Source organism: Mirounga leonina, unplaced genomic scaffold, assembly GCF_011800145.1.
Source record: "Mirounga leonina isolate KUSES-001 unplaced genomic scaffold, KU_Mleo_1.0 Mir_199, whole genome shotgun sequence".
NCBI classification, from domain to species: Eukaryota; Metazoa; Chordata; class Mammalia; order Carnivora; family Phocidae; genus Mirounga; species Mirounga leonina.
Window position 1 is genome coordinate 3,964,314 of NW_023270498.1, and position 26,537 is coordinate 3,990,850.

General features: G+C 37.4%; 1 protein-coding gene across 2 annotated transcripts in view; it reads right to left on the bottom strand.

Moving 5' to 3' along the window:
- The window catches only part of ZPBP (zona pellucida binding protein), a 139,688-nt gene that overhangs the window by 48,735 nt on the left and 64,416 nt on the right, over positions 1-26,537 (bottom strand). Inside the window, exons 7-8 of one of the 2 annotated variants that reach the window (XM_035026471.1) lie at positions 14,643-14,678; positions 1,158-1,335 (exon numbers count right to left, since the gene is read on the bottom strand). In XM_035026471.1, the coding sequence (XP_034882362.1) occupies positions 1,158-1,335; positions 14,643-14,678 (214 nt within the window). The remainder of the gene's footprint in view (positions 1-1,157; positions 1,336-14,642; positions 14,679-26,537) is intronic. The other variant, XM_035026472.1, reaches the window with a different exon arrangement.

The window sequence follows — 26,537 nt, forward strand, 5'->3', positions numbered from 1 at the left end:
ACTACCAGGTTCTGGTTTCACTGTTTGGTTTTCCAGGCTTTCTTCATCATTATCTGTGCTCTGAAGTGATCTACATAATCACAGATCATCAAAATAGTTACAAAGTTGACCTGTGTAAGTGTTTTGTTTGTTACATCTGTGTCATATTTCCTAAGTTTTCAAGTACATTTTGTCAAATTTTATATCCTTTAACAAAAAACTAAGTCAGAAAAAAAACCTAAAAGTAAAATCTAGCCAATTAAACAAAGCAAAGCAAAAGAATATTTAGTGCTCTATTATATGAAAAGGATTTTTATCTAATTTAAGATTGTAGAAAGAGAGAAGAAAAAAACAATCAGAAGACTGAATGATAATGATACTAATTTATTGATGTTGCTATTAGAAAGCCCTTTAAAACTGAAGATTCAGAGGGGAGGGGGGTGGGGGGGATGGGGTAGCCGGGTGATGGGTATTAAGTAGGGCAGGTGTTGTCACGAGCACTGGGTGTTATATGCAACTAATGAATCACTGAACACTATACCAAAAATTAATGATGTACTATACAGTGGCTAACTGAACATAATAAAAAAATAAAATAAAACTGAAGATTATTTGCCTTATTCAGCTTTTGAAAACAGAAGTTCAAAGACATTGAATCCATGAATTAGCTCATCCTAAACAGCCTGAGAACTCTTCTATTATAAGGAAAAGACAGATGAAAACCAGAGAGCGCTCAGACCCCTTAGAGCTAGAATGAAAAGTCAGAAAAAACAACTGGTAATAAAACAATTCATATACTTAATTTACAAAAGGGTAAAACTATACCTGGTCTAGACTATACAAATGTAAACCCATCAACAACTGATTCAAAACAATACATCATTAGGCTCCTGTTAGGGTAAGTAGCTCCAACCGACTCACACCTGTTCTTCGCATTTCCTCCCAGAGAACCGCCTAACACTACACCCCCTTTACTGTAACATTAACACAAAGGCTGAAATTAAGCCAGCTTTTTTCTTTTAGATCTTCAGGTTCACAGTCTTTTCAAACACTGCTGCAAATAAGCTAGAAATATATCTAAATGATAGTAAAAATAAACAATAGGCATTCACCTAGGTTTCATGAAAAGAAGTGAATTTTCATAAATATAAACCAAGAAATTACAGTTCATTACATACCACAGCATTCAGGACATTTTGGATGTTTCAGTATATTCATTCCGTACCCTGGAAAGCAGCGATTAATCCAAACCATTTGGAGAGTACCTTCAATATAGTATATTTCAGGCAATGGCTCTGCACGTCTGCCTAGAACTTCTACTTGTTGATTAAAAAATCTCTCTATAAGATTTTTAGCCTAAAATTGAAATATGAGAAAATTATCAGAAATAAATGTAATTACAGAACAAATAACGGTGCTTATGTACTTAGAAGCAGTGAAAACAAATTTTTGAGGTCCTTACTTATAGTCAATGGATATAAAACATGTAAAATTAAAAGATGTCACCTATAAACATCAAATTTCCAAATGTACTTCAAATACAACACAAAGAAACCATTCAGATACATAACCAACATTTTGGTCCCTTTGGATTTTGATAATATATGGATGGGCATATGAGCAAAATCAAAATAGCTCTTTGAAATTAAACATACTCTAAGAAATGTACTCCATGTGCTTAAAAACATGTTATTTTAAGTAACTTTAAAAGCATATCCCTTAAAGAGGAATACCCTCCACTCTTTCCACAAAGAAAAATTAGGTTTAAAAACAAGAGGAAATGGCGCGCCTGGGTGGCTCAAGTCATTAAGCGTCTGCCTTCAGCTCAAATCATGATCCCAGGATCCTGGGACTGAGCCCCGCATCGGGCTCCCTGCTTGGCGGGAAGCCTGCTTCTCCCTCTCCCACTCCTCCTGCTTGTGTTCCCTCTCTCGCTGTCTCTGTCAGATAAATAAAATCTTTAAAAAAAAAAAAAATTAAAAAAAAAAACAAGAGGAAATACAGCAAATGTTAAAATTCCCAGCTCTGTGCTCCCAAAATTAAATTTATAAAATAATTAAGGCATCATTCTGATCTAGAACTAATGACCTTTCTACTTCGAATAGTTATTCTGGCTTGACTGCTAAAATTAACAAGAGGCTTATGATTTTCAGTGTTAAAGCATGAGGTAAGGCCACAAGTTCAAACCCTCCACAAGCCAGTTAGTTCTCCTCAATTTTACCGTTCTAACTTCTAATGCAGTGAGGAACATTAATGAATGGACTAATGCCGATCTGTAGCCACTAAAGGTATACTTCAACTTACTGATTTCTTCAAATGTCTTGCAAATTACATTCCTTGCATGAAAATTATAAGTAAATTATAAGTGCAAATGTTCTTCAATATATTGCATTTAAAGTAAATATACAACTCTTATTCTATTAGTCAATTACTCACCACCTTTTTATAGTTTAAATGGTTTGCTTTTGCTTTTGATTAATCTTGGTAAATTTGTTGGCATTTATTTGGACAAACACATAAATTTTGGTTAAGAAAGTACTTAAGAATTAATTTGATATAAATCTGCTCTCTAGTTAACCATATTTAAATGCCAGGCCATAATTAAAAGTTTCAGGAGACACAATCATAATCACTTAGCTTCCCCCCAAAATAAATAAATAAATAAATAAATGATGCTGGATATGGGAAAACCTGATAGGAACAAAAATGATCATATAAATCAGATTCCTGTTTTTTATTTCCCCTCTAAAGAGAATAAGGATAGATCTCTTCTTTGACGAAAATAAAAAGAAGGCAAAAAATTGCTAAATCATTCAATTTTTTACATTTAGTATGTTTATGGTTGACATGGGGTTAATTATTTGTACCAAAGGGTGAAACTGACAAATTCTCTGAGTTGGGTAAGAATTATGGATTTTAGTGTAAAACATTTTTGACCAATTTGGATGATATAAGAACAAATCATAATTATAGAAACTCTCCATAAATTAATTATCTGGTCTAAGATATAAAGAATTAATCTGACTGAATAAACATCAGAGTTCCTGGCCCATGCTACTCCTCCCTTCACCACCCCCCAGAATACTTCAAAGAATGATTAAGTATCTATGGAAGGAATACATTCTACAACGACTGGTCATTAATCAGAGGACCGGAAGAAGAAGCCATTACCATTTCAACAATGAGCAGCCTGTAAATTATATGAATTCTGTAAAAGACAGGTTGAATAGCTTATTTTATTTTTATTTATTTATTTTAAAAGATTTTATTTATTTGACAGAGAGATAGCGAGAGCAGAAACACAAGCAGGGGGAGTGGAAGAGGGAGAAGCAGGCTTCCCGCCGAGCAGGGAGCCCGATGTGGGACTCAATCCCAGGACCCTGGGATCATGACCTGAGCTGAAGGCAGACGCTTAACGACTGAACCGCCCAGGCGCCCGAATAGCTTATTTTAAATACCACAATCTGCTCCACTGACCATGCCAAGTTAGGTAATGAAGAAAGGTGACTGGAAAGGCTTTTATATCTGTCGCACATTTGTCCAACAAGCTTAGAAGATGATAACTACTTAACATCATGGGAGTTCTACAACAGGCAACAGATATCATACGCTATGCAAGACCACAGTCCAACCAGAACTCCACTATCCACTGGGGGAGAGCTAATATCTACCAGGTAGGTGTTACAGATATTACAGCCATAAGTTAGAGTCCTCTAGAAATCTTTAGTTAGCACCTATATTTGGAAATCTCTGGGGAAAGTAACTATGGTCATCAAATGTGGATGGAATTAAGAAACAAGGAGACAGAAGCTTAAAGGTATCTTGGATGAAATGGAAACAACTGTGAGTTTGCATAGAAAAGACCAGTGATATTGGTGCTCAGGGAGCAAAAGAAAGAAAGGATATCACATCTCATAAGAGGTCCCAAAGGAGAACTATAAAAAATGATTGAAAAGAAACATAAAGCTGTCATTCTCATGGTGGGAACACTGTAACGTGGAAACTATACACACATGCCAGTGAACTGGGCACAGAACTAGGAGATAAAGCTCGGTTTCTTTCTTTCTTTCCTATTTTCCTTTCTTTTTTTTTTTGGATAAAGCTCAGTTTCGAAGCAGAACCAAAGGCAGGAGGAGGAAAATAAAAGCTTATGTAACAGGGCAGAGCAAGATGGCGGAGGAGTAGGAGACCTGGGTTTCGTTTCCTCTCAGGAATTCAGCTGGATAGGGATCAAACCATTCTGAACACCTACAAACTCAAGAGGAGATTGAAGAAAAAAACAGCAACAACTCTCTCATCAGAAAAGCGACCACTTTCTGGAAGGTAGGACGTGCGGAGAAGTGAATCCGAGGCAATATTCGGGAGGATAGACGGCGGGGGAGGGGCCTCCATCAGCCGCTTCTAGCAAGTGATAGAGCCGCGGAGCACAAAATCGGAACTTTTAAAAGTCTGCTCCACTGTCACTCCGGTGGCTAAGCTGGAGGTGGAACCCTCGCGGGACAGTGTGGTCTCAGGACCCTCGGGGTCACAGAAAGACCGGGGGTGCCTGAGTGTGGCAGAGCTCCAGGTAACGGAGCAGGGAAGCCGGCTACAGAGGCGGAGCCCAGGCGCGGGCTCTCAGCTCGGGGTTGCCATAAACCGTGATCCACGGCACAGTCGGGGCACTGCTCCTCCAGCAGGGACCCAACAAGCGGCAGATCCGGGGAGACTCACCTTCTTCCCCCGGGAGGAGAGGTGCGAGAGCGCACCGCAGGGATCTGCTGGGTTTGGAGACTCCACCCGGGGTCGGGGGCCAGAGAGAGAAACGCGCGGTCACAGGCCGGGTGAGCACGGAGTGCGGCCGGAGACCGGGGAGATGGGAGTGACTGGCGGCTTTTCTCTGGGGGCTCACTGAGGAGCGGGGCCCCGAGTTCTCGGCTCCTCCGGGGCGGAGATTGGGAGGCCGCCATTTCCACTCTCCGCCTCCAAAGCTGTCCGGAAAGCTCGCAGGGAACAAAAGCCCCGGAGAGCAAACCCGAGCAGATTACTTAGCCGGGAGGGGGCAAGGGCGGGGCACTTCCGCCTCCGGCAGAGACATTTGGGAACCACGGCAACAGGCCCCTCCCCAGAAGATCAGCGAGAACAGCCAGCCAAGACCAAGTTTACCGATCAATGAGAACGGCAGAACTCCAGCGCTGGGGGACTACTGCACATAGAATTCATGGCTTTTTTTACCATGATTCTTTAGTTTTCAAAGTTAATTTTTTTAAACTGTCTTTTTCTTCTTTTTTTTTAATTTTTCTTTTTCCCTTTTTCAACCAACAATCTTATCAATCCCTTTTTTAAAAAAACATTTTTATTTTTCATTTTTAGAGTCATATTCTATCCCTTCATAGTAGTTACCCGTATTTTTGGCATATATATATAAGTTGTTCTCTCTTTAAAATTTTGAGATAGTTTCTTCTAACAAATCAAAATATACCCTAAATCTCTAGTATATGGTTTTTTTTCTACTCCCCTACCTGATCACATTCTCTCCCTTTATTTTCCTTTTTTCTTTTTTTAAATCCTCTTTCTTTTTTCAAACAACTTCTTATCAATTCCTTTAATAAACTTTTTTATACTTACCATCTTTAGTCATATTCCATCCCTTCATCATATCAACCCTTATTTTTGTACATATATAAGTTTTTCTTTCCTTAAAATTTTGGGAGGCACTTTCTTCTAACAGACCAAAATACACCCAAAATATAGTGTGTGGCACTGATCTATATACCAGCCTGATCATATTTGATCACATTCTGGTTCTTTGTTGTTGTTGTTTTGTTTTGTTCTGTTTTTGTTTGTTTTTATCTTTATCTTTTTCTTTTTCTTTTTTCTCTCTTTCCCTTTCTTTTCCCACTGCTTCAGGTCTTTTCTGATTTGTTTAGAGTATATTTTCTGGGGACGTTGTTACTCTGCTAGCATTTTGTTCTCTCATTAATCTATTCTCCTCTGCACAAAATGACAAGATGGAGAAACATCACCTCAACAAAAAGAACAAAAGATAGGACCGACTGCCAGGGACCTGCCCAATACGGACATTAGTACGATGTCAGATCTAGAGTTCAGAATCATCACTTTAAAGATACTAGTTGGGCTTGAAAAAAATATGGAAGTTATTAGAGAAACACTTTCTGGAGAAGTAAAAGAACTAAAATCCAACCAAGTAAAAATCAAAAAGGCTATTAATGAGGTGCAATCAAAAATGGGGGCGCTAAGTGCTAGAATAAATGAGGCAGAAGAGAGAATCAGAGATATAGAAGACCAAATGATGGAAAATAAAGAAGCTGAGAAAAAGAGAGATAAACAACTACTGGATCACGAGGGCAGAATTCGAGAGATAAACAATACCATAAGATGAAACAATATTAGAATAATTGGGATCCCAGAAGAAGAAAGAGAGAGAGGGGCAGAAGGTATAATGGAGCAAATAATAGCAGAGAACTTCCCTAATTTGGGGAAGGAAACAGCCATCAAAATCCAGGAAGCACAGAGAACCCCTCTCAAAATCAATAAAAATAGGTCAACACCCCGACATCTAATAGTAAAACTTACGAGTCTCAGAGACAAAGAGAAAATCCTGAAAGCAACTCGGGAGAAGAGATATGTAACCTACAAGGGTAGAAACATTAGATTGGAAAAAGACCTATCCACAGAGACCTGGCAGGCCAGAAAGGACTGGCAGGATATATTCAGAGCACTAAACGAGAAAAATATGCAGCCAAGAATACTATATCCAACTAGGCTGTCATTGAAAATTGAAGGAGAGATAAAAAGCTTCCAGGACAAACAAAAACTAAAGGAATTTGCAAACACGAAACCAGCGCTACAAAAAACCTTGAAAGGGGTCCTCTAAGCAAAGAGAGAGCCTAAAAGCAACATAGACCAGAAAGGAACACAGACAATATACAGTAACAGTCACCTTACAGGCAATACAATGGCACTAAATTCCTATCTTTCAATAGTTACCCTGAATGTAAATGGGCTAAATGCCCCAATCAAAAGACACAGGCTATCATATCAGACTGGATTAAAAAACAAGACCCATCAATATGCTGTCTGCAAGAGACTCATTTTAGACCCAAAGACACCCCCAGATTGAAAGTGAGGGGGTGGAAAACCATTTACCATGCTAATGGACACCAAAAGAAAGCTGGGGTGGCAATCCTTATATCAGACAAATTAGATTTTAAACCAAAGACTGTAATAAGAGATGAGGAAGGACACTATATCCTACTTAAAGGGTCTATCCAACAAGAAGATCTAACAATTGTAAATATCTATGCCCCTAACATGGGAGCAGCCAATTATATAAGGCAGTTAATAACAAAAGCAAAGAAACACATCGACAACAATACAGTAATAGTGGGGGACTTTAACACCCCCCTCACTGAAATGGACAGATCGTCTAAGCAAAAGATCAACAAGGAAATAAAGACTTTAAATGACACACTGGACCAAATGGACTTCACAGACATATTCAGGATATTCCATCCCAAAGCAACGGAATACACATTCTTCTCTAGTGCCCATGGACCATTCTCCAGAATAGATCACATCCTAGGTCATAAATCAGGTCTCAACCGGTACCAAAAGATTGGGATCATTCCTTGCCTATTTTCAGACCACAATGCTTTGAAACTAGAACTCAATCACAAGAGGAAAGTCGGAAAGAACTCAAATACATGGAGGCTAAAGAGGATCCTACTGAAGAGTGAATGGGTCAACCAGGAACTTAAAGAAGAATTAAAAAAAATTCATGGAAACCAATGAAAATGAAAACACAACTATTCCAAATCTTTGGGATGCAGCAAAGGCAGTCCTAAGAGGAAAGTATATAGCAATACAAGCCTTTCTCAAGAAACAAGAAAGGTCTCAAGTTCACAACCTAACCCTCCACCTAAAAGAGCTGGAGAAAAAACAGCAAATAAAGCCTAAACCCAGCAGGAGAAGAGAAATAATAAAGATCAGAGCAGAAATCAATGAAATAGAAACCAAAAGAACAGTAGAACAGATCAACAAAACTAGGAGCTGGTTCTTTGAAAGAATTAACAAGATTGATAAACCCCTGGCCAGACTTATCAAAAAGAAAAATGACCCAAATCAACAAAATCATGAATGAAAGAGGAGAGATCACAACCAACACCAAAGAAATACAAACAATTATAAACATATTATGAGCAACTCTATGCCAGCAAATTAGATAACCTGGAAGAAATGGAGGCATTCCTAGAGATGTATCCACTACCAAAACTGAACCAGGAAGAAACAGAAAACCTGAACAGACCTATAACCACTAAGGAAATTGAAGCAGTCATCAAAAATCTCCCAAAAAACAAAAGCCCAGGGCCAGATGGCTTCCCAGGGGAATTCTACCAAACATTTCAGGAAGAATTAATACCTATTCTTCTGAAACTGTTCCATTAAATAGAAATGGAAGGAAAACTTCCAAACTCATTTTATGAGGCCACCATTACCTTGATCCCAAAACCAGACAAAGACCCCATCCAAAAGGAGAATTACAGACCAATATCCCTGATGAACATGCATGCAAAAATTCTCACCAAAATACTAGCCAATAGGATCCAACAGTACATTAAAAGGATTATCCACCACGACCAAGTGGGATTTATCCCTGGGCTGCAAGGTTGGTTCAACATCCGCAAATGAATCAATGTGATACAATACATTAACAAAAGAAAGAACAAGAATCATATGATCCTCTCAATAGATGCAGAAAAAGCTTTTGACAAAGTACAGCATCCTTTCTTGATCAAAACTCTTCAGAGTATAGGCATAGAGGGTACATACCTCAATATCATAAAAGCCATCTATGAAAAACCTACAGCGATTATCATTCTCAATGGGGAAAAACTGAGAGCTTTCCCCCTAAGGTCAGGAACGTGGCAGGTATGTCCACTATCACCACTGCTATTCATCATAGTATTGGAAGTCCTAGCCACAGCAATCAGACAACAAAAAGAAATCAAAGGCATCCAAATCGGCAAAGAAGAAGTCAAACTCTCACTCTTGGCAGATACTTTATGTGGAAAACCCCAAAGACTCCACCCCAAAACTGCTAGAACTCATACAGGAATTCAGTAAAGTGGCAGGATATAAAATCAATGCACAGAAGTCCGTGGCATTCCTATACACAACAACAAAACAGAAGAAAGAGAAATTAAGGAGTCGATCCCATTTACAATTGCACCCAAAACCGTAAGATACCTAGGAATAAATCTAACCAAAGAGACAAAGGATCTGTACTCAGAAAACTATAAAATCCTCATGAAAGAAATTGAGGAAGACACAAAGAAATGGAAAAACGTTCCATGCTCATGGTTGGAAGAACAAATATTGTGAAGAGGTCAATGCTACCTAGAGCAATCGACACATTCAATGCAATCCCCATCAAAATACCATCCACTTTTTTCAAAGAAATGGAACAAATAATCCTAAAATTTGTATGGAACCAGAAAAGACCCCGCATAGCCAGAGGAATGTTTAAAAAGAAAAGCAAAGCTGGCGGCATCACAGTTCCAGACTTCCAGCTCTATTACAAAGCTGTCATCATCAAGACAGTATGGTACTGGCACAAAAACAGACACATAGATCGATGGAACAGAATAGAGAGCCCAGAAATGGACCCTCAACTCTATGGTCAACTCATCTTTGACAAAGCAGGAAAGAATGTCCAGTGGAACAAAGACAGTCTCTTCAACAAATGGTGTTGGGAAAATTGGATAGCCACATGCAGAAGAATGAAACTGGACCATTTCCTTACACCACACACAAACACAGACTCCAAATGGTTGAAAGACCTCAATGTGAGACAGGAGTCCATCAAAATCCTAAAGGAGAACACAGGCAGCAACCTCTTTGACCTCAGCCACAGCAACTTCTTCCTAGAAACATCGCCAAAGGCAAGGGAAGCAAGGGCAAAAATGAACTATTGGGACTTAATCAAGATAAAAAGCTTTTGCAAAGCAAAGGAAACAGTCAACAAAACCAAAAGACAACCGACAGAATGGGAGAAGATATTTGCAAATGACATATCAGATAAAGGGCTAGTATCTAAAATCTACAAAGAACTCAGCAAACTCAACACCCAAAGAACAAAGAATCCAATCAAGAAATGGGCAGAAGACATGAACAGACATTTTTCCAAAGAAGACATTCAAATGGCCAACAGACACATGAAAAAGTGCTCAATATCGCTCGGCATCAGGGAAATCCAAATCAAAACCTCAATGAGATACCACCTGACACCAGTCAGAATGGCTAAAATGAACAAGTCAGGAAACGACAGATGTTGGCGGGGATGCGGAGAAAGGGGAACCCTCCTACACTGTTGGTGGGAATGAAAGCTGGTGCAGCCACTCTGGAAAACAGTATGGAGGTTCCTCAAAAAGTTGAAAATAGAGCTACCATATGATCCAGCAATTGCACTACTGGGTATTTACCCCAAAGATACAAAAGTAGGGATCAGAAAGGGTACGTGCACCCCGATGTTTATAGCAGCAATGTCCACAATAGCCAAACTGTGGAAAGAGCCAAGATGTCCATCGACAGATGAATGGATAAAGAAGAGGTGGTATATATATACAATGGAATATTATGCAGCCATCAAAAGGAATGAGATCTTGCCATTTCCAACGACATGGATGGAACTGGAGGGTATTATGTTGAGTGAAATAAGTGAAACAGAGAAAGACATGTATCATATGACCTCACTGATATGAGGAATTCTTAATTGCAGGAAACAAACTGAGTGTTGCTGGAGTGGGGGGTGGGGTGGGAGGGATGGGGTGACTGGGTGATAGATACTGGCGAGGGTATGTGCTCTGGTAAGCGCTGTGAATTGTGCAAGACTGTTGAATCTCAGATCTGTACCTCTGAAACAAATAATGCAATATATGTTAAGAAAAAAAATAAAAAGAAGAAGAAGAAGAAGGTAGCGGGAGGGGAAGACTGAAGGGGGGGAAATCAGAGGGGTAGACGAAGCATGAGAGACGATGGACTCTGAAAAACAAACTGAGGGTTCTAGAGGGGAGGGGGGTGGGAGGATGGGTTAGCCTGGTGGTGGGTATTGAGGAGGGCACATTCTGCATGGAGCACTGGGTGTTACGCACAAACAATGAATCATGGAACACTACATCTAAAACTAATGATGTAATGTATGGGGATAATATAAGAATAAAAAAATTAAAAAAAAAAAAGCTTATGTAACAGTTTAAATTCTATGAAAGTTGGAATCCATTTCGGAGGTACATACTGAATCCTAGCACTTCAGAACAGGAAAATTTAACTTTGCACTGTGGGGATTACTTCAATCCTGAAGCAAAAGACAAAAGAGTCTACTCTTCACTCAGCAATGTCTCTGCAGTGGTAGTTGTTCCAGAAGAATTAAAACTTGCACTAGAAAAACTAGGCTCTTAAGAAGGACTAAAGGCAAACTGTAATTTGTGTTTTGAAATTATTAGAGATTTAAACAGTTATATTAAAAAATTTTTAAGTAGCATATTTCTAATTGAATAAAGCAAGCCACAGGCAGTGGGAGTACGAAAAGGACATTTAAAAATACAGGAAAAGATTTCCATTTCCAACCATATGGTATAGTAGGTGTCCTGAAATATGCTCCTGCTACAAATCACCTCACTGAACATAAGAGGATAAAGACTTTGTGTTGCTATATTTCAACAATGAGAGGGAATGAGAACAGAAAGGAAGACAGGAAGAGAGAAAGAGAGAGAGCGAAAGAAAGAGGGGCTAAAAACAAGAACTACAAATATAATCACAGCTAAATTCCTGATTCATTGCACACCAATCCTAGTATTCCAGAATGTTCTAATTTACCCCCCAGATAAGCGGGGAAAGCCTTAAATCTGTTAAAAACAAACAAACAAACAAAAAAAAACTCTAAGTAAAACAATGAACCAAGCAAAAAACTTCAGTCACAAAGGGGAAATAACAAGAAAGCCTCTCCATCAATGCTGGGGAAGGAAAGGGGCTGAGAGGGGAAGATGGAATGGAGGGATGGGGAAAGCAAAGACTCCTCTGTGAATTCCTACATAATAATTTGCTTTCAAGAGGGAGGAAAATGGTGCTTATATCCAATGGTCTGAAATCTAAGTGCACTGCTTTAGGGAAAAGAGAAAGGTGACCCTTCAGGTAGATGTCATGTCTCTACAGGTGGCACAGGAGGAGCAAAACCATAAAATAGCTCTTTAGAGGGAGGCAGAGAAGTGGAGCTGGCACACAAAGCCCTGGCAGTTCAGGGCACTGCCCTAGGGAAAAGGACTGAGTTGCGTTTAACACTTGCCATGGTTCTCAGCACCCAGCATGGCTCTATGGGATTGAGAGAAGGAATACAACTCTAAGACATTCCCCCACCCAGGAAAGAACTAGCAGAATTAAGCAAGTGCATCCACAGAGAAGGTCTGAGAGACTCCCCACCCCACCCTACAAAATCCCTACTCTAGCCATTCCCTCCTAAAGCAAGAGCATAAAGACTGGAAGAAGTGACAATTTCTTTAAATGTGCAGACACCAATCAAGGCTACCAGGATCAAAAAGAAATCAGGGAAATATGACACCAGAAAAAAAAAAACAAAAAAAAGCTCCAAAAGCAGACTATAAGGATATAAATACTATGAATTGCCTAACAAAGAATTCAAAATAATCTTAAAGAAGCTCCATAAGCTACAAGAAAACACAGAGATAATCAACAAAATCAGGAAAATAATACATGAACAAAATGAAAAGTCCAATGAAGAGATAAAAACCATAAAAAAAGGACCAAACAAAAATCTGGTATGAAGAATATAATGAATGAACTGAAAAATTCAGCAGAGAGCTTCAAAGGCAGACTCAATCAAGCAGAAAAAAGAATCTGTGAACTCAAAGACAGATCATTTGAAATTATCCAATCAGAGAAGAGAAAAGAAAAAAAGAGTAAAGAAAGCCTTACAGGTCTTACTGACATCAACTAAGTCAACACATGCATTATGGAGGTCCCATAAGCAAGAGAAACACAAAGAAATAGAAAGCTAATTTAAAGAAATAATACCAAAGAACTTCCTAAACTTGGGTAAAGAAACAGACATCCAGATTCATGAAGCTTAAAGAATCCCAAACGAGTTGCACAAAAGGGATTACCAAGGACACCAAGAAACCTTATAACTAAATTGTCAAAATTCACAAAGACTGAATTATGAAAGCAGCTGGAGAAAAGCAACCAATCAAACAAAGGGTACCCCCCTCCTTATGATACTATCAGTATATTTCTCAGTAGAAACCTTGTTGGCCAGAAAAGTGTGTTAAATTCACTTAAAGTGCAGAAAGAAAAAGAAACTACCAACCAAGAATACTATACCCATCAAACTGCCCTTTAAAAATGAAGATTTAAAAAAAAAAAAAAGGAAAAGGAAGGAGAGCTAAGAACTTTCCCCGGCAAACAAAAACTGAAGGAGTTCGATACCACCAGAAGTCCCAACATCTGTGAGAACACTGCCTTACAAAAAGTGTTAAAGAGAGTTCATCAAGATGAAATAAAAGGATGCTAAATAGCAACATTAAAAAAAATGAAAGTACAGGGATGCCTGGGTGGTGCAGACAGTTAAGCATCTGACTCTTGGTTTCGGCTCAGGTTGTGATCTCAGGGTCATGGGATCAAGCCCCGCATAGGGCTCTGTGCTCAGTGCAGAGTGTGCTTAAAAATTCTCTCACCTGGGTCACCTTGGTGGCTCAGTCATTAAGCGTCTGCCTTCGGCTCAGGTCATGATCCCAGGATCCTGGGATAAAGCCCTGCATCGGGCTCCCTGCTCAGTGGGAAGCCAACTTCTCCCTCTCCCACTCCCCCTGCTTGTGTTCCCTCTCTATGTCTCTCTCTGTCAAATAAATAAATAAAATCTTTAAAAAAAATTTCTCTCTCCCTCTCCCTCCCCTCTCCCCCCCATTCTCACCCGCTCACTCTCTCTCTAAAATAAATAAATCTTTAAAAAAAAATGGAAGTATAAATCTCACTGGTAAATGTAAATATATGTGCAAATACAAAATAATGTAACACTATAGGGGTGACACAGAAATCATTAATTAAAGCGAGTATAAAAGTTAAAGACATAAGTATTAACAATAAATGTAACCATAATGGATGCACACTATAAAAGATGTGAATTGTGAAATCAGTAACAAAGTGTGGGGGGGATATAAAAATGTAGATTTTTCATGTGCAGTTAAGTTATCCACTTAAAATAGACTGATTAATATAAGATTTATATATAAGCTTCATGATAACCACAAAGGAAATAACTAAAGAAAGGAATCAAAACATATCAATACAAAAAAATCAGCAAATAACAAAGGAAGACAGCACCAGAGGAAGAGAGTAATAAACTACACAGCAGACAAAAATCAATTAACAAACTGGAAAGAGTAAGCCCTTACGTAACAATAATTACTTTAAATGTAAACAGATTAAAACCCCCTTCTCAAAACACACAGAGCAGCTTAATGGATAAAGCAAGACCCAACTCTATGCTGTGTACAAGAAAGTGACTTTAGATTTAAGGAAACTCATAGGCTGAAAGTGTAGGATGAAAAAAGATCTGCAGATGAAAACCAGAGCAAGGATGCTATACTTACATCTGGAAAAAAATCACCTCGACACAGTAAAAAAAACTGTCATAAAAAACAAAGAAAGTCATTATGTAATGATTAAAGAGTCAATTCAACAGAACGATATAATAATTATAAATATATCCGCATCAAACATAGAGTATATAAACATATAATGCAAACACTGACAGAACTGAAGAAAAAAATGACATCAATATAATAATACTAGGACACTTTAATACTCCAATTTCAATAATGGATAGAATATTTAGACATAAAATCAGTAAGGAACCACCAGACTTGAACAACACTACACACCAAATGGACTTAACAGAAATACAGAACTTTCCACAAATAGTCATGTTTATAGACACATTATTCATAAGAGCCAAAAGGTGAAAAGTAACCCATTCTGTCTATCAATGGATGAATGGATAACAAAACTTGGCATTTATGTATATGGAATGTTATGCAGCCTTTTAAAAGGAAGAAAATTCTAAGACATGGTACAATATGAATGAACCTTGAGGACATTAAGTGAAATAAGCCAATTACAGAAAGACAATTACTATATGATTCCACTTACATGAGGTATGTAGAAGAATCAAACTCAAAGAAACAAAAAATTGAATGGTGGCTGCCCGGACCTGGAGAATGAGGAAATGGGGAGTTAACATGCCCTACCCACAATGGTGGAATGAATTACATATGAAATGAGAAAGTCTGTAAAATAATGTAAACAATGTTATCACCTATAATAACCTACATACAAAAAAAAGCCACCCAACAAAAATACACTTTTTTTTTTTCAAGTACTCAAACAATGATTACCAAGATAGACCATGTTCTGGACCTTCTAACATAGCTCAACAAATTTAAAAGAATTGAAATCAATGACATCCTTTGGGTAAATACCCAGTAGTGTGATTGCTGAATCACAGGGTAGTTCTATTTTTAGCTTTTTAAAGAACCTCCATATTGTTTTTCCAGAGTGGCTGCACCAGTTTGCATTCCCAACAACAGTTTAAGAGGGGTCCCCTTTCTTCACAGCCTCGCCAACACCTCTTGGCTCCTGTGTTGTTAATTTTGGCCATTCTGACAGGTGTGAGGTGATATCTCATTGTAGTTTTGATTTGCATTTTATTTGCATTTCCCTGTAATCTGTTGATTACAAAGATGTTGAGCATCTTTTCATGTGTCTTTTGCCATCTGTAGGTCTTCTTTGGAAAAATGTCTATTCATGTCTTCTGCCCATTTTTTAACTAGCTTATTTGTCTTCTGGGTGTTGAGTTTTGTTAAGTTTTTTATATATTTTGGATACTAACTCTTTATGAGATATGTGATTTGCAAATATCTTCTCCCATTCTGTTGGTTGCCTTTTAGTTTTGTTGGTGTTTTCTTCACTGTGCAGAAGCTTTTTATTTTTATGAAGTCCCAATAGATCATTTTTTGCTTTGGTTTATCTTGCCTCAGGAGACATATCTTAGTAAGAAGTTGCTATGGCCGATGTCAAAGAGGTTACTCTGCCTGTGTTGTCCTCTAGGATTTTAATGGTTTCCTGTCTCACATTTAGGTCTTTCATCCATTCTGAATTTATTTTTGTGTATTATGTGAGAAATTTCATTCTTTTGCAGGTTGCTGTCCAGTTTTCCCAACACCATTTATTGAAGGGACTGTCTTTTTCCATTGGATATTCTTTCCTGCTTTCTTGAGTATTAACTGACCATATAGTTGTAGGTCCATTTCTGGTTTTTCTATTCTTTTCCATTCATCTATGTGTCTGTTTTTAATGCCAGTACCACAGGTCTTGATCACTACAGCTATGTAATGTAACTTGAAGTCCGGAATTGTGATGCCTCCAGCTTTGCTTTTCTTTGCTTTGGCTATTTGGAGTCTTTTGCAGTTCCATACAAATTTTAGGATTGTTTGTTCCAGCTCTGTGAAAAGTGCTGGTGGTATTCTGATAGGGATTGCATTAAATGTGTAGATTACTTTGAGTAATATAGATATCTTAACAATATTTGTTCTTCCAATCTATGAAGATGGAATGTTTTTCCATTTATGTCTTCAATTTCTTTCATCAGTGTTTTCTCATCTTATTTTATTTAAGTTCAAATAATTAAATATAGTGTATCATTAGTTTCAGATGTAGAGTTCAGTTATTCATCAGTTGCATGTAACACCCAGTACTCATTACATCATATGCCCTCCTTAATGTCTATCACCCAGTTACTCCATCCCCCCACCCACCACCCCTCCAGCAACCCTCAGTTTGTTTCCTAAGTTAAGATTCTCTTATGGTTTATCTCCCTCTCTGATTTCCCTTATTTTTCTGATTTTCCCTATTTTTCCCCTTCTTTCCCCTGATTCTGTTTTCTTAAATTCCACATGTAAGTGAAAGCATATAATTGTCTTTCTCTGATTAACTTATTTCACTTAGCATAATACCCTCCAGTTCCACCCACATCACTGCAAATGGTAAGATTTCAGCCTTTTTGATGGCTGAGTAATATTCCTGGTGTGTGTGTGTGTGTGTGTGTGTGTGTGTGTGTGTGTGTCACATCTTTATCCATTCATTTGTCGATGGTGGGCTCTTTCCAAGTTTGGCTATTGTGGACACTGCTGCTACAAACATTGGGGTGCAAGTGCCCTTTCGGATCACTACATTTGTATCTTTGGGGTAAATACCTAGTAGTACAATCGCTGGGTCGTAGGGTAGCTCTATCTTCAACTTTTTGAGGAAGCTCCAGATTGTTTTCCAGAGTGGCTGCACCAGCTTGCATTCCCACCAACAGTGTTTTATAGTTTTCAGAGTAGAGTGCTCGCTTTGGCAGCACATACACTAAAAATAATTTTCAGAGCAGAGATCTTTTACCTCTTTGATTAGGGTTATTCCTAACTATCTTATGGTTTTGGGTGCCATTAGAAATGGGACTGATTCCTTGATTTCTCTTTCTGCTGCTTCATTATTGGTGTATAGAAATGCAACAGATTTCTGTGTGTTGATTTCATACCCAGAGACTTTACTGGATTTATGAATCAGTTTTAGCAGTTTTTTGGTGGAGTCTTTTGGGTTTTCTGTATAGATTATATGTCATCTGCAAATAGTGAAAGGATAAAAAAAATATTTGAGGGGATACATGCACCCCAATGTTTACAGCAGCATTATCAACAATAGCCAAATTATGGAAACAGCCCAAATGTTCACTGACTGATGAATGGATAAAGAAGGTGTGATATATATATATATATACAACAGAATATTCAGCCATAAAATGAATGAAATCTTGCCCCATGCAACAACATGGATGGAGCTAGAGAATATTTTTTTTTTTTTAAGATTTTATTTATTTATTTGAGAGAGAGAGAATGAGAGAGAGCACATGAGAGGGGGGAGGGTCGGAGGGAGAAGCAGACTCCCTGCAGAGCAGGGAGCCCGATGCGGGACTCGATCCAGGGACTCCAGGATCATGACCTGAGCCAAAGGCAGTCGCTTAACCAACTGAGCCACCCAGGCGCCCTAGAGAATATTATACTAAGCAAAATAAGTCAGTGAGAGAAGACAAATACCATATTACTCAAATGTGGCATTTAAGAAACAAAACAGAGAGGGAGGCAAACCATAAGAGACTTTAACTACAGGAAACAAACTGATAGGTGCTGGAAGGGGAAGGAGGCAGTTGGAGGGGATAGGTTAAATGGGTGATGGGGATTAAGGAGGGCATGTATTATGAGGAGCACTGGGTTATATGTAAGTGATGAATGACAATTCTACTCCAGAAACCAATACGACACTATACGTTAACTAACTACAATTTAAATAAAATCTTGGAAGAAAAAAAAGAAAAGAAATAAAACAAAGGAGCGAGAAAAAAAGAGAGAAAGAGAGAGGCAAGCCAAGACACAGACTCTTCACTACAGAGAACACAGGGCTGGTCGCCAGAGGGGAGGGGGGAGCGGAACAGGTGATGGGGAATCAGGAGTGCACTTGTCGTGATGAGCACCAGGTGATGTATCACTGATTGAATCACTAAATTCTACACCTGAAACTAATATTACACTGTATGTGAACTAACTGGAATTTAAATAAAAATTTAGAAAAATTAAATAAAATCAATGACATATGAAAATACGTGAGATGCAGGTAAAGCAATGCTGAGTGGAAATTTACAGCACAAACCTTCATATGAGGCAAGGAAAAAAAAAAAAAAACAATAACCAACGTCCCTACCTCAAGAAACTATAAAAAGAACCAGAAGACAAAAAAGGAAGCAAATAGAAAAAAAGGAAGTTGGAAGTGAAATTTAATGGAACTGAAAATAGGAAAACAATACAGTCAATGTCACACAAAGCTAGTTCTTCATAAAGATCAATAAAATTAATAGTTTTAGCAAGAGTGAGAAAAATAACAGAGAAGACCAAACAGAAGGATCAGCAATGAAATGGAGAGTATTACTAACAGGCATTGAAGATAAGTAACAGAAAACTCCACAGGACCTTATGTTCAAGCATATGACAACTTAGAAATGGACCAATTATTCAAACACCACCAACTATAAAAATTCAACTACAATAAAAATAAGTATCAGAATAGTTCTATAACTATTAAAGGTTATACATATTAATATGTATAGATGTAAGATGTAAGAGATATGTAAGAAAAATGTAAGAAAAAGCTCCCTAAATAAAAATATCCTGGTTTCCCCAGAAAAGTCTACCAAACATTTCAAAAACTATGTGTTTTGTAAGAACACATAGTATGTAAGATGTATATGTATGTAATGTAAGAAATACGTAAGAAATATGTAAGCTCCCTAAATAAAAATATCCTGGTTTCCCAAGAAAAGTCTACCAAAGATTTCAAAAACTAATGCTGAATTTAAATAATCTCTTCCAGAAAATAGAAGAGAAGGTAAAACCTCCCACTTTGTGAAGCTAGTATTACCTAGACACCAAAACCAGACAGAGTCTGTATCAAAGAACAACTATGAACTAATATCTCTCACGAACTCAATATAATATGAACAAACTAAATCCAACCATGTCTACAACATTATACAACATGACCATGTGGGATTTATTCCAGGTAGACAAGGTTGCTTCATTATTCTTAAAACCAATCAATGTAATCCACATATCCACAAATAAAAGAAGAAAAATCCTATGATCTCAAAAATTAACTCAGAAAAGCCTTGGACAACATCCAATACTTACTGTTAATAAAATCTCACCAAAATAAGATTACAGGGAATTGTTTCAGAATTATTTACAAAAAACATCTACAAAAAACCTACAGCATAGTACTTCATGTTGAAAGAATGAATGCTTTCTCCATAAACTCAGAAAAAGAAATGATATCTACTCTCACTACTCATATTAAACACAGCACTGGATGCTTTAGTCACTTCAGTAAATCAAAAAATCAGTAAAGAGGCAAACATACAGATTGGAAAGGAAAAAATAAAACTGCCTCTATTAGGAAATGACATGACTGTCAGCAAAGAAAATCCCAAGGAATATAAAACACTCCCCAATACAAAAAAAACCTCCTAGAGCTAATATCTAAGTTCAGCATGTGCCTCAGAAACAAGATGAATACATGCTGATAAAATGCATTACCATGCACTGACAATGAACATCTAGAAACCAAAATTAAAACAGTATTTCTTAAGGTTGTTCCATAGAAAAGGAAACACTTAGTACGAACTTATTAAAATGTATAGGTTACGTATGCTCAAACTTAGAAAAAAGATGATAAAAAATTTGCAGAAGACCTAAAAAGATGTAGAGACATATCATGTGCGTAGACTGGAAGAAAGAACACAGTAGAAGTGTAAGTTATTCCCAAATTTATACAGAGGCATACCTCAGAGATATTGTGGGTTTGGCTCCAACGACCACTCCAAAGCCAGTATCACAATAAAGTGACCCAAATGAATTTTTTGGTTTCCCCAGGCATACAAAAATTGTATTCACACAATCTTCTAGCCTATTAAGTGTGCAATAGCAGCAGTATATCTAAACAAAATATTGTTCAGATCTTAACTAAAATATACTTTTTTGCTAAACAGTGCTGGCCATCATCTGAGCTATCAGGAAGTCGTGGTCTTTTTGTTGGTGGAGGGTCTGCCTCAATGCTGACAGCTGCTGACTGATCAGGGTGGTGGTGGCTGAAGGATGGCGTGGCCATTTCTTAATAAGACAACAATGAACTTTGCTACATCGATCGACTCTTGCTTTCACGAATGTTTTCTCTGTAGCATGTGATGCTGTTTGATATTTACCCACAGACCTTCTTTCAAAGTGGGAGTCAATCCTCTCAAACTCCGCCACCGATGCTTTATCAGCTAAGTTTCTGCAATATTCTAAATCCTTTGTTGTCACTTCAACAGTCTTCACAGCATTCTCACAAGAAGGAGATTTCATCTCAAGAAACCACTTTCTTTGCTCATCCATAAGCAGCAACTCCTCATCTGTTCAAGTTTGATCCTGAGATTCCAGCAATTCAGTCCCATCTTCAGGCTTCACTTCTAGTTCCAGTTCTCTGGCCGTTTCCACCACATCTGCAGTAACTTCCTCCACTGAAGTCTGGAACCTTCAATTTGTAAAGAAATGCAGTAACTGTGAAGCGCAATAAAGCAAGGCACTATGAAACGGGGTATGCCTGTGCAGGACTGATTAACATAATTCCTACCAACTTCCCGAAGGTTTTTGTAGACATACACAAACTTTAGCTAAAATTTAATGATGCACAGATCCTAAAATAGAACAATCTTGCTAAGATAGAAATACAATGGGATGAATAAAGGCCCATCATTAAGGCCACAGTAGTTAAGACAGTGAGGTATTGAGAGAGGCATAAACACAAAGAAGGGAAAAGGATAAAGAACCCAGAAATAGAGCTACACAAATATCTCAACTACAGTTTAACAAAGGAACCAAAGCTATTCAATGGAGAAAGGACAGCAATTTTAACAAAGGATGCTGGAGAAATGGGACATCCACAGGCAAAAGAGTAACAACAAAAATAGCCTTGCCCTAAATCTCATACATAAAGCAAAACTAACTCAAAATGATTGTAGATATCATTTGTAAAGCAACAAAAAAAATGTTAAATGTAAAAAAAAATTTTTAAAAGAGGAAAATCTTCAGAATGTAGGATTGTACAAAAAGTTCTTAGACTTGATCCAAAAAAAAAACCCACCCCTGTAAAAGGAAAAATGGATACACTTGACTTCATAAATATTAAAAACTTCTTTCCTTAAAAACCAATGTGAAGAGGAAGAAAAGACGAGCTAAAATCTAGGAGAAAATATTTACAAACAAAATATGAGAAAAACACTAGATCTAGAATATATGAAGAACCCTTTTACTTTCAAAAAAGCAAACAATTCCAACAGAAAATGAGCAGCAGAGAGTTCATCAAAAGGATGTGCAGGTGGCAAATAAGCCTAACAAAAAAATGACCAACATCATTAGCAATTAGTGAAATGCAAATTAAAACCATAATGGGATATTATGAAATAACTTCCATGGGGGATAAAATAAACAATAGTTGCAATACCACATGCAGATAAGAACTTGGTACATGTACCACCTTGGACGAATCTGTAGGAAACTACATTGACGGAAAAAAGCCAATCCCGAAAGGTTACATTCTTTATGATTACTGAAACTTTAGAAACGGAGGGCAGAATAGTGAATGTCAAGCGTTATGGGAAACGAGCGGGGGGTGGGGGGTGGGAGTCAGAAAAGATGTGGGCATGGATATAAAAAAGCAACACAGGATCCTTGTGGGACTGGAACTGTCTATATCTGGACTATGGTGGTGGATACATGACTCTGCACAAGAACTTAACACACAGAAATGAAACGAGTAAACTGGCCAAAGCTAAATGAGAGCAGTGGATTGTAGCAATGTCAATAACCCTACTTGTGATACTGTTCTCTATCAGTATGTTTGCAAGACATTAGCATTGGGAGAAACCGAGCAAAATGTACAAGGGATTTCCCTATAATATTTTTACATCTGTAAGGCTACTTAAAATTCTCCTCAGCATTTTCATGTAAAATAAAAAGATCTTAAAACAACTGATGTATGAGTGTCCCTTTATAATTGTTACAGTAATTTTACAACAAGGCCACAAATTCTATGGCATTCATCTCATAAAGTAATGGTGTCTGAACCCCTTTCTTTAAATCAGGCAGACCTGTGAATGCTTTGACTAAGATACTACAATACATAAGATGCCAAATAACTCCCAAAGCTGGGTCAGAAAAAGCCTATGGTTTATGCTTTCCCTTCTCAGAACACTCATCCTTCTATGGCTTTCTTACAGAAGGTGACCCCCTGTCTCAGAAACAAACCATTTGCTGTGAGAAGTTTAAACCACATGGATGTTTGAAAATATGGAGATGGTAGAGAACAGAGAATGTAGGAGAGAAAAAAGAAAAACAGAAGAAATCATAGCTGTAATTTTCAAGAAATTGATGGAAGACATGAAATCATAGATTCAATAACCACAAGCCAATCTCACACAGAACACATACAAACAAGACCAAACCAAAGCAACCATAATCAAATTGCTAAGAACTAAAGATACAGAAAAAAAACTATTGAAAGCAGAGAAAAAAAAAAACACATTAAATATGGAAAAACAACCACCTCTAGGAGCACCTGGGAGGCTCAGCCAATTAAGCGTCCTACTCTTGGTTTCTGCTCAGGTCATGTTCTCAGGGTCCTAAGATCAAGCCCCGGGTTGGCTCTGCACTGGGTGTGGACCCTGCTTAAGATTCTCTCTCTCCCTCTGCTCTTCCCCCCCCCAACACCCCCTGCTCTCTCTCTCTCTCAAATAAATAAATAAGTCTGAAAAAGAAAAAACTTGTAAATAATGGACTTCTTATCAGAAGCAATAGAGGTTAAGAAGAGAGTGGAAAAAAATACTGAAAATGCTGAAAAAGTAGCCTACCAGACCAAAATTCTCTAACCAATGAAATATTCTTCATAAATAAAATAAAATTTATAGGAAAAAGGAAACTGAAAGAATCCTTTGTCAGCAGATCATAACCACAACAAATGCAACAGAAGATTTTTCAGACTAAAGGGAAATAGTATCAGATAAAACCTTTGATCCTCAGAAGAAAGGAAGAACATAGAAAATGGTACTCTACATGTAAAAGACTATTTGTTCTTTAAATATCTTTAAAATATGTATGACTGTTTACAGCAAATGCCTTCAAAAGTATTTTTATAGATTATAATATAGGTGGATAGAATGATAATGCATAAAGGATGAGGGTGGTTTAGAAACAAATGAAGCTATAAATGGCAACATTTCTATATTTAGCAGGAAGGGGCAAAATATAAATTTTAAGTGAACTGTGAAATAATAAAAGATGTATATCACAATTTTTAGAGCAACCACTCAAACAAATAAGGCAAAGAATATATATCACTATGAGAATAGGTAACTAAAAATAAAATTCTGAGAGGCCCATTTGCTTATCTTTGGAAGTCTAAGGGGAAGGTTTCCAATCAGGGATTCAACGGGACAGTAGCAAAGAAACCCACAGGCTTGTTGCTGAGGGAACAGACAGAAACTCCCATCTCTCCCTGTTCCCCTGAAGTAGGTACATGTGCATAATTTAAATGCTGCTTCCTGAGGACCTTCTAATCAGCCTACATATTAGTACTGAGGAGATGTTCCCTTTGGGACCCTGACAGATTTTGGCACACCATCAACTAGTGGAAACCGCAAAAAACAAAGAAGGTGGCTTGGAAAATCACAAAAGTATGAAGACAACCAAGAGTCAAAGCAGGGTTGAATGATAAGGTTCAACTCCTATAAGAGACCATACCTTCAAGACTGGGAGAGGTGGTTGTTTTATCTAATATAGAAATCAACACAAAGTATTCAAGGAACATAAAGAAACAGCAGAATATGTTCAAACAACAGAACAAGATAAAACCCCAGAAAAAGACCTAACTGAAATGGAGATAACTGATTTACCTGATAAAGATTTTAAAGTAATGGTCATAAAGATACTCAATGAGGTCAAAAGAACAATGCATGAACACAGTGAGAATTTCAACAAATATAAAAAGTATTAGTACCAAACAGAAATCACAGAACAACTGAGCAGAAAATTCAAGAGAGGGACTCATTGTAGACAAGATAAAGTAGAAGAAAGGACCAGCAACCCTGATAACAGAGCAATGAGGATCATCCAATCAGAAGAGTAAAAAGAAAAAAGACTGAAATAGAATGAAGACACATAAGGGACTTCAGAACAGCATCAGGTGGCCCAATATTCACATTATGGGAGTCCCAAAAAGAGAAGAGAGAGAAAAGGGGCAGAAAGCTATCTGAAGAAATAATGGCTGAAAACATCCCTAACCTTAAGAAGGTAACATATATCCAGACCTTGGAAACCCAAATAGTCCTGAACAAGAAGAATCCAAAGAAACCCACAGCATTTATTTATTTATTAAATTATCAAAAACTAAATACAGAAAAAGAATCTTATAAGCAGCAAAAGAAAAACAACTTGCTATATACAAGGAACCCCCACAGGACTATTAATGGGTTTTCAACAGTAACTCTATAGGCCAAAAGGGAATGGCACAATATTTTCCAGAAGCTAAAAGATAAAAACTGCCAAACATGGATACTCTTACAGAGAAAGTTGTATAACAACTGAAAGGAGACAAAGAGTTCTGCATACATTCAGAAGTTGAAAGAGTTCCTCACCACCAGATTGGCCTCATGAAAAAATGTTAAAGGGAGTTAACTTTAAGCTAAAAAAGGGAAAGCATGTTAAGTAGTAAAAGAAAAACATGTGAAAGTACAAATTTCAAAGGAAAAGGTAAATCTACAGTGGAATTCTGAATAATCTAGTGTTAATAGTTTAATCACTTACAAATATAGTATGAAGTTCAAAAGACAAAAGATAGTAGAAATAACTACAACTATAACAAATATAATAATTTGTTAATGGATATACAAGATAAGATTTAAACATGGACATAAAAACATAAAACATTAAGGGGAGTAAAAGTATAAAGCTTCAGAATTCATGTGAATAAAATGTTATAACTCAAATATTTTATGTAATTTTCATGGTAAACCACAAAGCAAAAATCTATAGTAAGTACACACAAGATAAAGAGAAAAGAATCTAAACATAACATTGCAGAAAGTGACCAAGAGAAAAAGAAAGGAAAAAGGGAATTTAAAAAAAGCCACAAAGCAAATGACAAAATGCTGATAAATCCATACCTAACTACCTGAAAAGTAAAGGGACTAAAATTTCCAATCAAAAGGCATAGAGTGGTTGACTGAATACAAAACAAGACCTAACTGTATGCTGTCTACATGAAATTCACTTCAGGTTTAAGGAAACACAAAAAAAGAAAGTGAAGGAACAGAAAATGCTATTCCATGTAAATGGAAACTAAAAGAAGGCTGGAAAAGCTATACTTATATAAGACAAAATAGATTTTAAGGCAAAATATGTAGTAAGAGTCATTATATGTCCATCAACTGATGAACAGATAAAGAAAATGTGGTGTATATACACAATGGAATATTATCCAGTCATCAAAAAGAATGAAATCTTGCCATCTGCAACAATGTGGATGGAACTACAGGGTATCATGCTGAGTGAAATAAGTCAGTCAGAGAAAGACAAACATCATATGATTTCACTCATAATGTGGAATTTAAGAAACAAAACAAATGAATATAGGGGAAGAGAAGGAAAAGCAAAATAAGACAACATCAGAGAGGGAGACAAACCATAAGAAACTCCTCTTAACTCTAGCAAACAATCTGAGGGTTGCTGGAGGGGACGGGGGGGGTCGAGATGGAGTAACTGGGTGATGGACATTAAGGAGGTAATGTGATGTAATGAGCACTGGGT